Below are 12498 nucleotides of genomic sequence, written 5' to 3' on the forward strand. Positions count from 1 at the left end.
TATCGACGATGGATCGATACATTTGTAAATATTATATTGATGTACTGCGGAAATGATCGAGAAGCCAACTCGCTTATCAGCTACGATCATGATGAATTTGATTGATTTTTTCATGTACAATTTTCCTAATGCGGAAAATTGGCACCCCTGGCTGAAATGAATTGTGTCGAAGAAGTTGCCTACGCTCAAGTCGCAAAAACCGTTCGAAATGTGGGGGGGGGGGTTTCCAATGAAACTAACGCGATTTTCATGTCAACCTGTTCTTAACCCGGTAAGTTGGCATCCCTGACTGAAATAGAGTGTAAATTTGAACTCAGTGGCCTCGATTTATCCCAAAATCACCTTTTTTCCGTTCGTTGAGAGCTTTAAAATGGAGAAAAGTGAAAATATTTGGACATGTCGTAGAAGTTGCCTACTCATAAGGCGCAAAAATTATTCGAAACGTGGAAGTTTTCAACAAATATGACTTTCAACTTTCAAGAAATGATAATTATTATGTATTTGTATATAAAGTCATTTTTAGTCCGGTAAATTGGTATCCCTGGCTGATGAAAATTGTAATTTTGAACTCAGCGTCCTCGACTTATCTCAGAATCACTCGTTTCACGTTCGTGGAGAGGTTTTTTAAATGGAGAAAACGCGAATAAGTTTGAAGGTGTCGAAGAAGTTGCCTGCTCTCAACTTCTCAAGGCAGAAAAGTAAGTTATTAGAAACGTGGAGTTTTTCAGAAAATTCGACCGAGAAAAATTCAATTTGAATGTAATTGTGAAGTGATTTTTAATCCGGTAAGTTGGCATCCCTGACTGATCAAAATTGTAAATTTGAACTCAGCGTCCTTGATGTACCCTAGATTCACTCTAATTTCACGTTCGTGAAGAGTTTTCTCTGCTAAAACTAGATTACCAAACTCCAAATTAATAATAATTCCTTTTAAAAAAAAGTTGGAGAATTTTTGATAAATTCTATAAAAAATCGCCTAAGAAAATACAGGTAGGCAATTTTTTCAACGCCAGCTCGGAAAATTACGGACCCCCAACGCCATCTACCGGCTGGAATAGTAAGTTGATGTGACAGTTCGGAATTCGAATTTTCAATGAACGCGCAGCGCCATCTATTGGAATAAAGCGGAAACTTTGTTCTGTGTTTTTAAAAACTCAGTTTGTAATTTCGCGATTCGAATGCTAGATATGCGCGTGGCGCTATCTCTCGGAATATTTCGGAACTACGTCGAATTGGAGTGATAGAAACGTGTTTTTCGATGTTCTCTCTGAAGTAGTTCCGAGATATTCCGATAGATAGCGCCACGCGCATATCTAGCGTTCAAATCGCGAAATTACAAATTGAGTTTTAAAAACAGAACAAAGCTTCCATTCAATTCCGATAGGTGGCGATGTGTGTCGGATGAATGATTTTTTTCCTAATTTTTAGTTACGATCGAATTGGTTGCCTATCGTGATTTTTTGCAGGGGCATGAGTAATTATTCACCAGCATTAAATACACGTATTTTATTTTTAATAATAATAAATCAATGTACACTTACTAATTCGAGGTCGCTGATCACGATTTCGATGTTATTTTTGCATTTTAATGAAGTCTTATGCTAATTTGTGGACGTTAATTACGAATTTGAGGTAGTTATGATATTTTAATGAGGCGCCAATTTGAAAAATGAACCTAAACAATTGAACATTATCAATTTTTTGTTCTTATTCGATTCAAAATTTCCATATGTTTAGATCTAATTGTAAGATCTTTTCATCTTTATGATCACTTGAGAGAAAATCCTTACAAAAATTTACATTTTCAAAATGATGGGACAATAAATGAAAAATTTAAATGTTGATTTAAAATGTTTAAATGTTAAAATGAGGAATTTTGTTTAAGATGGTTAAAACACGTTCGAACAAGTTTACACACGATCAAAGAGAAGTCCCAAAATTGTTGTTCAATGATCGAAAAATTTGAAAAAGTTAGTAACCAGAGAAAAAATACATCGAAAAACGTTACTTCAATAAAACGTAAAAACAAACAAAAAGGTTTATTTTTTCCTAAATAAAAACAATCGTTCACTGTACACACAAGTACACCTACACTACAGCTTAAATAAATACAAAAAAAATAAAATAAAACGTGTGTACTCGAAAAATCATAACATCATGAAAGAAAGAAAGAAAAAAAAACCACTGTACAAAGTGAAATTTATGCTAAAATAAATTCGCGTGAACTTTGCTCATGATTAAGTCCTCGCAAACCACAATATAAAAATAATTGAAAATAAAACATACAAAAAAAAAAAAAAAAAAAAATTGGTCATTACAATACAATCACAAATTCTAACCAATTTATATATAATATAATTATATATTATACTTCCACAAAGACACACGAATTTCTTCTCATAAAACTGAGAAAATCCAAAACGATTATAAATACATTTTTTTTTTTTAGATAGAAGCTCGACTGCTTTTTTATTTCATTACTCAAAAAAAGAAAAACAAAGAGTATCATGATAATATTCATTAATAATAATTTTGGTAAAATTATCGTATAGTATATTAACGTTAAACTACACTCGTGCGACGAATTTCACACTTTGAGTAATGGGAAGATATTAAAAAAAAAAAAAATTCAACATGATAAAATTTTTAGGTATCTAGACCTACTTCTACAAGAACACTCAAAAAACTTCATAAGCATGGAAGCTGAACATTTTTTTTACTTTACTTTTAGGGTAACATGATTGAAAAAAACGAAGCGTTTAAAAAATCCCTCCTCCTTGTCGCGTTGAGTTAAAAATCTCTCTAAAAAAAAAAACTAATGAAACAAATAAAAAACCTTCGTCATTACTACACCAAAAAAAAACCCCTATCTACGGTGATAAGAGGGAGAAAGAGGAAGGAAGGAAGGAAGGGAGGGAGGGTAAAACGTCCACGACGAATGAGGAAAAAAATACATACAAATAAAGTAAAAATATCACATTAAATTATACCAATCGTGAAAGTACTACAATTAACGGTGGCTTCGTCCGGAATCCCGTCCAGAATAATAGATAAAATAAATTCTCAAGAGAAAAAATCAAAAATTAAATAAAAAATAAAAAAAAAACACCACAAAACATACATCATCATCGATCGATAAAGAAAAGTTAAAAACAACAAACAGAAAATAAAAATTAAAAATCAAAAAACAATAAATAAAAAAAAATAAAATCAAACCGTATCATAATAATATTATAACCAAGGAGATCTGTTAATCGGATCGTGCATATTAAGATACCCGTGCGGATACCCGCCGTTATGAGCGGACATCAGACCCTGCTGGAGCATCATCGGTCTGAGCAGCTCATCAGGCGGTCGTTGTAGAAACGGAGACGAATATATAGCCGGAGGACACGGAGGCGCATTGGCATTCATGAAAGCCTGAGCATGAGCCAAGCTAAACGAAGGAGATCCACGCTGCGGTGGCAAGAACGGAAACGACGCGTTACTAACCGCAGCCGGAGCCGGACCCGGAGACGGTTTCTCATTAGCAGCTGCTGCGGCAGTCTCGGCGAAAAACCGACTACTTCTTAGGTTATCGAAATACTGCTGGTAGTCGCTTTTCAACGTCGTAGCTGCGGTAGCTGTGCCAAAGTTGAAAGCGCTGCCGGGAACGATACCGTTATGCTTGAGGTCCTGAGAAACGCCCACGCCCACGTTCGGTTGGCCACCGCCTAGGTGATGGTAATACATGGACGGATTCTGAGCCTGCGACGATTCGTTCGCTGCCTGTTGCTGTTCGGCTGCTGCTGCGGCCGCCGCCGCAGCAGCTGCTTTCTTTTTCTTCGACGACGACGATGACGATTTCTTGGCCGGAGGTTTAGTCGGTGGGGCTGGTGGAGCTGCGGAGACTGGAGGCATCGGTTCAGGTCTATTGTGGTAACTCAGATCGTATCTGTTGTTGGCAGCAGACGTTGCCATCGAGCCAGACGAGGTTAATTTGGCCGCAGCCGACGAGATATTCGGTAAAGGATTGAAATGAGGCTGGCGAGAATTGATTAGCTCGGTCATCGATCGATCCGCCATGTAAGCCTGATCCATATGATGAGTTTTGGCAGCCGCAGCTGTTTGGTAATACTGTTTATCGTCGTGCATCTGTCGTTCGTTCGGATTAGCGAAGCTCGGATAAGCTGCTCGGAGATCAGCCAGATGGTAATTCGAAGCAGGATGAGGAGGAGGAGGTTTGCCGTTGAAGTAATCCGACGACGAGGGCGGATTGGCATAAGGACTAGGTCCGGATCGATGGTAACCGGTATGAGGGGCCGATCCATGGTACATTTGTTCCGATGAAACAGCCACAGGAGTCGCCGGAGGAGGAGGCCCAGCTCTTTCGTGCATTTCGGCAGCATGATGATGATAAGGCTGCAGAGGTGATTCCATTTTGGCAGCTCGTTGATGATGATACTCAGCCTCCATCTTGGCTCGATCCGATTCCGAAGGAGGCGGTGCCGGATAATTCATACCCGGCGGATACCCGTGCTGAGTCTTGTTCGAGTAATTCAAAGCTACGTCGGCTTCGTTGACTACGTGGAACTTGGAATGATGATATTGCGCAGCGAACGACTCGTTCGGTTTGGCCGGAGCGGTGAAATCGATAGCTCGACCGTATCCGGCAGGTCCTCCGACCATAGGAGAAGCCTGTCGGGGCGGCGAGTAACGACCCGAGGCCGGATTCTGGCCCATTTTATCGCCTGGCACCGGACTCTGGTACATTCCTTCGGATTGCTGCATAAACAGCGAAGATAGATGAGAAGGCTGGCCGGATGAGGCCGACGAGACGATCGGTGGAGGCTGACCAGGCACATAAAGGTCCTTCCTGAAGTAGGGATTCGAGCTGAGCAAGATATTATCCGAATACGTATCCATGAACGGATGATGATGCGGTATCGACATCGGAATCGAACCCGGATCCGGCGGAGGAGGGTATGGATTATGAGGAGGTAGAATATGCTGCGGAAGGCACCCAGGAGTAGGAGTAAAATGACGATCGCCATCATGGCTGCTCACTGGCACAAATGGGCTCTCAGACTGGGCCATTTTCTCATGCTGTTCAGCCTGCTGCTTCGAGGTCTGCTCTAGCTCAGCCGATATCCTCTTCTTGACCGGATATATCGAGAAAGGAGACTTCTCCTGAGGTGGATTCGGTGCAGGCTGAGGAGGCTGAGGCGTAGCAGCGTTTCTGAACGGTTTATAAGGCGAGCTAGCCGGCTGCGGATCTGACTTAGGCACGTACACAGGGCTATGAACCGGTTCGCCGGCGTAAGGGTCTCGAGGACTGGCCACAGGTGTGTATCTGGGACTAGGCATCGGATTATGCGGACTGGTCATCTGTATAACGCCCGGACTATGGACAGGTTCGGCCATTTTCGGGCTACAGATCGGATCTCTAGGGCTAGCTATCGAATCACGAGGACTGGCTAGCGAATCTCTGGGACTAAACATCGGATGCTGCGGACTACAGCTGTTCATCGGCTCGCGAGGACTGCAGCTGTTGCTCTTGTCGGAGCCGCATTTCGGGAACGTGTCTTGGTAAAAGCCCACCTTGAGGGCGCCCGTGTTGTGTATAGGTGACTGGTGATGGTAGGGTTGCGGAGACTGGTACGAAGACTCGTCTAGACTAGGATGAGGCGAATTCATCGGATCGTTGGGGTCCTGACTGAACGACGACCGTTCCGAGATACTGCTACCGGTGCTCAGTTTACGCTGCCTTCGCATCGGTTTCAAATCCGGCGAAAGCAATGGAGCCGGAACGTTTCGCTCTCTGTCTTCTTCGTACAAGAAGAACCTTCCCGGAGTGGGAGGAGGCGGTTCGTTGATATCGTATCGGTCTTCTTCGTTACTCTTCGACGCCATTTTACCGCTCGTCGAACCGTAATCATCCTTTAGTTCTTCGTTGGCCAAAGGCGTAGCCGGATTATCGTTAAACGTACTCTCCTGTTTACGTTTCGGGGTCTGTTGAGCTTTCGGTGCCCCGAATGCTTTAAACCAAGCTCCCAAATTCGGTTTAGGTTTATCGTTCTTCTCTGCAGCAGCAGAAGTTACACCACTGCTACCACCACCAACCGAAGCCGGAGCTTTCATTTCACCACCAACGTTACCACCACTGCCACCACCGGAACCGTTACTCGATCCAGAAGCCACCTCCTGTTTCGTCTCAGCACTTTGTTGTTTCTCCTCCTGCGCTTTCTTCTCTTCTAAATAAGCGCTCTCCGAGTACGCCTTGTCTAAAGCTAAGTTCTCGGCCTGTGGTTCATTGTGTTCGTTAGAAGCGGTAGCTTCACCATCTGAGAATGGGTCTTCGTCATCGCTGGGAACGCTATCGTTATCGGAGAACGTGTGTTTTTTCGAGTTAACGTCCAAGTTGATTACATCGGTGCTCAGAACGGATCCTAGACTAAGCATTGGTTTCATTCGATGCGTGTTCTCCGAGGTCTTGGCAGCTGGTTCTTTGTTGATTTTCGCCGATCCGGGTAAATCGTCGGGTTTCGTGCCTCCGGGAGGTTTCGAGATGGTAGAGATCAAGTTACCTTTGCTTTTGCCCGGCTGTAGGCGGTCGATTGTTCGCTGGGTATCGCGGCGGCGTTGTTTGATCATCTGTAGGTGTTTGTGGTGGTTTTCTTTGAGTGATCGTTTTTTTGTTAATTCCTGAAATAAGTAAAAACAAAAGTAGAGGTTAGAGAAGTTGAAGATACGAGGATATATTTGCGATTTTTGCTAATTCCAAATTAATTTGACCAAGAAAAAGCAACTTGACTTCTGAAGTGACGTATTTAGAGTGTGAGCAGTTTTTATTTTAGCAACGTCTAGTACATACAAGCTATTCAGTAAACAGGACAACGCGCAAAAGCAAGATAAAAAGGAGGATTTTTTGGATAACATTTTCTTTAATATTTCAAGAGTGAAGGAGAGAAAGGGTTTTCAAAATCATCATGCTCAGACTTTATTTTAGTCAAAATATATTTCCAGAAAAAATTAAACAGTTTGGAAGAAAACCGATGAAATGAATCGAAAATTTCAAAGTTTGATTTAAAAAATGGAAACAATACCTTTTTTAAATTTTAGCAAAAAGTAGATTTTTTTGCAACTTTGACAAAAGCCAGACATTAGTCCGGCATATGACAATAGGAGTAATTGCACCCCCCCGCCGATCCTCCGGGACAACATTTTTCTTAAAGGGGACGTCCTAAGGAACATTTTAATGCAAAGTTGCCAACAAAAAAGTTGGCCTTACTTACAAAATGGCGGCCATTTTGATTGACAGGTCAGCCGAAATCGCAGATTTTGCGTTTTAACATAGGACTAGCACAAACTTTTTCAAACTTTACAAAGGTAGATCGAAAGATCATGCAAAAATTTATCACCTGTCCAAATTTCAAGTGCTAAAGTGCGTTTTTCGATTTTTGGTGAATTTTTGAAAATCGAATTTAGGCCAAAAATGAGGGAAAAAATCAAAATTATACCAAATTGACCAAGAAAGCTGAAATTTGGGATATACCCTATTTTCGACATGCCAAATCGATTAAAAACGGTTTCAACCCGTTTTGAGCAGTTCTGGAGCCTCCAGCAGATTTTTGAAACTCGAAATTCCCACAAAATTCCATCAAATTGGAGTTGTAAAGCTAAAATTCATTCTAAAAACTAATTTCAATACGCTACGAAGTACTGCTGGTGAATTTCAAGTCGTTTTGGAGGCTCCAGCGACTTTTTGAAAATTCCTGAAACCTCCATCAGATTTTTGAATCTTTTAAATTTTCACAAAATTTCATCAAATGGAGATGGAAAGCTGAAATTTACTCTACACTCCAATTTTAACACCCTCGGAAGACGACTTTAGGTGGGTTCAAGTAATTTTAGGGCCACCAGCGACTTTTTTTGAAAATTACTGGAGCCTCTAGCAGATTTTTGAAACTTGAAATTTTCACAAAATTTCATCAAATGGAGATGGAAAGCTGAAATTTACTCCACACTTCAATTTTAATACCCTCTGAAGACGATTTCAGGAGGGTTCAAGTCATTTTAGGGCTTCCAGCGACTTTTTTGAAAATTACTGGAGCCTCCAGTAGATTTTTGAAACTTGAAATTTCCCCAACATTAATTTATCAAATGGAGTTTGCAAGCTGAAATTTTTCAAATGGTTTTGAAGCTTCCAGCTACTTTTAGGAAATTTCAATTTTCCAAAAAAACGTCATACAACCTTTCAAAAAGTTGCTGGAGGCTCCAAAAAGACTTGAAATTCACCAGCAGTCAACTTCATAGCGTATTGAAATTAGTGTGCAGAATGAATTTCGACTCTCCATCTTGGTTTGATAACATTTTGGGGAAATTTCAAGTTTCAAAAATCTACTGGAGGCTCCAGTAATTTTCAAAAAAGTCGTTAAAGGCTCTAAAATGACTTGAAATCCACCAGAAGTCGTTTTCAGAGGGTGTTAAAATTGGAGTGTAGAGTAAATTTCAGCTTTCCATCTCTATTTGATGAAATTTTGTGAAAATTTAAAGTTTCAAAAATCTGCTGGAGGCTTCAGGAATTTTCAAAAAGTCGCTGGAGGCTCCAAAACAACTTGAAATTCACCTGCAGTACTTCGTAGCGTATTGAAACTAGTTTTTAGAATGAATTTTAGCTTTACAACTCCAATTTGATGGAATTTTGTGGGAATTTCGAGTTTCAAAAATCTGCTGGAGGCTCCAGAACTGCTCAAAACGGGTTGAAACCGTTTTTAATCGATTTGGCATGTCGAAAATAGGGTATATCCCAAATTTCAGCTTTCTTGGTCAATTTGGTAAAATTTTGATTTTTTCCCTCATTTTTGGCCTAAATTCGATTTTTAAAAACTCACCAAAAATCGAAAAACGCACTTTAGCACTTGAAATTTGGACAGGTGATAAATTTTTGCATGATCTTTCGATCTACCTTTGTAAAGTTTGAAAAAGTTTGTGCTAGTCCTATGTTAATACGCAAAATCTGCGATTTCGGCTGACCTGTCAATCAAAATGGCCGCCATTTTGTAAGTAAGGCCAACTTTTTTTTTGGCAACTTTGCATTAAAATGTTCCTTAGGATGTCCCTGTTAAGAAAAATGTTGTCCCGGAGGATCGGCGGGGGGGGGTGCAATTACTCCTATTGTCATATGCCGGACTACATTTTTTGATGATTTGGTCAGAAAAAGTAAATTTACTGGCAAAAAAACAGACCTCTTTGGTAATTTTGGCAAAAAAATTATACCCTTTTGACAATTCTCACAGAAAATAGAATGTAAGTAGGTACTTCTTTTGAGAATCTTAACAGAAAACTAAAATATTCTTGGCAAAAAATATCTTCATTTATATATATAATGAAAAAAATATAAAATTTCAAATTTTGATACTCAAGTATTAAAAAAAAAAAAAAAAAAAAAAAAAAAAAAAAAAAAAAAAAATGGAAAAGTGATTTTTTATAATTCCAGCAAAAAGTAGAATTCTTTGACAATTTCGACAAAAACCAGACATTTTTCGAAGATTTAGCCAGAAAAATAGAATTTTTGGCAAAAAAAACAGACCTCTTGGAACAATTTTGACAAAAAATCATACCTTTTTGACAATTTTCAAAAAAAATAGAAAGTAAAGTAAGTACCTACTTTTTTCAAGAATTTTTGTTAAGAAACTAAATTTTCTTGGCAGAAAAAACGGCTCAAAATTTATATATTTCCAGAAAAAAAATCGTAACAAAAAAGATGAAATAAATGGAAAATTCTAAGGTTTGATATAAAAAAACAAAAAAAATTGGAAAAAACGACGTTTTATAATTCTAGCAAAAAGTAGAATTTTTTGACAATTTTTAAAGAAAATAGAAAGTAAAAGTACGTACTTTTTTCAAGAATTTCGGTAAGAAACTAAATTTTCTTGGTAAAAAAACTGCTCAAAATTTATACATTTCCAGAAAAAAAATTGAAAAAAAAAACGATAAAATAAATAAAAAACGACAAAGTTTGATCTAAAAAAAAAAAAAATTGGAAAAAGTGACGTTTTTTATAATTTTAGCAAAAAGTAGATTTTTTGACCATTTCGCGACAAAAACCAGACATTTTTCGATGATTTGGTCAGAAAAGTAAATTTTTTGGCAAAAAAACAAACCTCTTTGGCAATTTTGTCAAAAAATCATACTTTTTTGACAATTTTCAAAAAAAAAAAAATAAGTACTTTTTTCAAGAATTTTGGTAAGAAACTAATTTTTCTTGGCAAAAAACAGCTCAAAATTTATACATTTCCAGAAAAAAAAATGTGAAAAACAACGAAAAAATAAATGGAAAACTTCAAGATTTCATCAAAAAAAAAAAAAAAAAATGGAAAAAGTGACTTTTTATAATTTTAGCAAAAAGTAGATTTTTTGGCGATTTTGACAAAACCCACAAAGTGAATTTTTGGCCAAAAAGCACTTCAAAATTTATTTATTTCCAAAAAAAAAAATTGAAAATTTTGAAAAAGTAATCGATAAATAATGAATTGAGAATTACAAAGTTTAATCTAAAAAAAAGGGAAATAAGTAAACCGAATTGGTCAGAAAGGTAAATTTTTTAGCAAAAAAACCAAAAAAAAAAAACAGATCTCTTTGGTAATTATTTTGGCAAAAAATCGTACCACAAAAAGTAACTTTTTTTGAGATTCCTGACAAAAAACCGAAACTTTTTTTGGCAGAAAAGTAAAATGTCAAGCTTCTGGCAGTTTTGGCAAAAAAGCCTGGACTTTCTTGTTTTTGTTTCAGAAAAATAAATATTTTAGGAAAAATTTTTTTTCAGTAAGTTTGGCAGAAAACCAGCCCGGTTATTTGGGCAATTTCGACAGAAAAGCACAACGTCACACTTACTTATTTAAATTCTGGCAAAAAAACTGGAATTTTTTGTATTTATGTAAAAATCAGATTTTTGTTTTAGTAATCTTGGCAAAAAAAAAAAAATATAGGGCTCAAAAGTGCATTTTTTTTTGAAAATATCAGATTTTTTTGATAATTTTGACAAAAATGTTGACTTTTTAGGCAAATTACTAAAAAACTACTTTTTTTTTGTTAATTGGAATAAGCAAAGTGCACCTTTCAGATAATTTTGACAATACATCACTTTTATTTAAAGCAGCTCTGGAAAAACAAACGGACTTTTTGGTCCAGACAAACTAAACATTTTTGAGAAAAAGCAAGCTTTTTGGATTCTGAAAAAAAAACAAGATTTTTCGAGGCTTTTGGGCAGAGAAGCAGAATTTATTGGAAAAGAAGCAGATCGTTCTCCTAATTTTGGAAACAATTTGGACTTGTTTTTTGAGAATTTTCGTAAAAAAAGTAGAACTTTTTCGAAATTTTGATAGAAAAATTAAATCTTTAGGTACATACGAAAAAAAAAGCACACCCTTTTTGATAATTATGATTCAAAATCGGACTTTCTGACAATTTTAATGACAAAAAAAGTAGATTTTTTGCAATTTTGGGGAAAAAGTAACGTACTTACTTTTATTTTTTTTAAGAATCATTTTTTGACAATTCGTTTTTTTTTAAAATGAGTAAAAATCAATATCACGTCACATGACATTTTCGTGATTTCTTTTTCTTTTTTTCAAAATTTGGGAGTAGCAAAAGTCACGGTTGAACTGACAAGAAATGTTTCATTAGAATTTAACGTTGGCTCACCTTATGCTTAAATGGTCTAATATTTGATTTCTGCGGATTGATCTTCTCGTGAGTTCCGGTCGTCGGTAGACTGACATCGATGGCAATCGGATCACTAGGTGAATTCGAGGGAGGCGGCGAATTACTAGCTGATCCGAAATCCGTACTTTTAGGAGTATCATTAAGCCATTTATTAATATCCTGTGTAAAAAAAAAACCAAACAAACCATCAATTCACAATTCACATTCTTACAATAAAATTAGGTACTAAAATCCTTTAAAAAAAAACAAACACTCACCCTAAGAGTTTGTTCGGCAACAATATCAAAGGCATCGAAAGAAGAAGCGTTCTTCGGAGGTCTCCCTTTACCTCTTTTGATCGGTTTATGTTCACCTATTCGAGACTCGATACTCAAAGCATCGTCAGCATTACGACTTTCACTTTCGATAGAACTACGCAGATACAACAAAACAACAACATCGTTTAAATTTCCAGTTCGTGAACACATTTAAATATTAATAAACGTGGTGCAAATTTACTTGATCGAATAAGGTGCATCTAAGGCGGACAATTTGCGTTCATTTTCCTTATCATTATCTTCGGTACTTTTGCTGGTCGTCCTCTTCCTCCTTTTTCTTTTCTTTCTCCGATGCGAACCGTTGTTTACATCGGGAAAATCACTATTTTCGGTAACGTCATCACCATCGGACGAATTATTCGAGTTGAAGAATTTATTGATACCGGCTTGAAGTACTTTCTCGAGGTTCTCGCCCATCGCCGTATATTCTGCAAAATAATTAATTAATTAGTCAATTTTTTCAACTCCTTTCAAC

General features: G+C 37.4%; 1 protein-coding gene across 3 annotated transcripts in view; it reads right to left on the bottom strand.

The window, feature by feature from the left end:
- Positions 1-2024: 2024 nt before the first annotated feature.
- Positions 2025-12498, bottom strand: part of LOC135845767 (chromatin remodeling regulator CECR2-like) — a 65731-nt gene continuing 55257 nt past the window's right edge. For all 3 annotated transcript variants that reach the window (XM_065364592.1, XM_065364590.1, XM_065364591.1), the window contains 4 exons: positions 12205-12451; positions 11964-12117; positions 11686-11865; positions 2025-6684 (listed from right to left, as the gene is read on the bottom strand). In XM_065364592.1, the coding sequence (XP_065220664.1) occupies positions 3232-6684; positions 11686-11865; positions 11964-12117; positions 12205-12451 (4034 nt within the window). In that variant the 3' untranslated portion in view covers positions 2025-3231. The remainder of the gene's footprint in view (positions 6685-11685; positions 11866-11963; positions 12118-12204; positions 12452-12498) is intronic.

Source organism: Planococcus citri, chromosome 4 (genome assembly GCF_950023065.1).
Source record: "Planococcus citri chromosome 4, ihPlaCitr1.1, whole genome shotgun sequence".
In the NCBI taxonomy this organism is placed as follows: Eukaryota; Metazoa; Arthropoda; class Insecta; order Hemiptera; family Pseudococcidae; genus Planococcus; species Planococcus citri.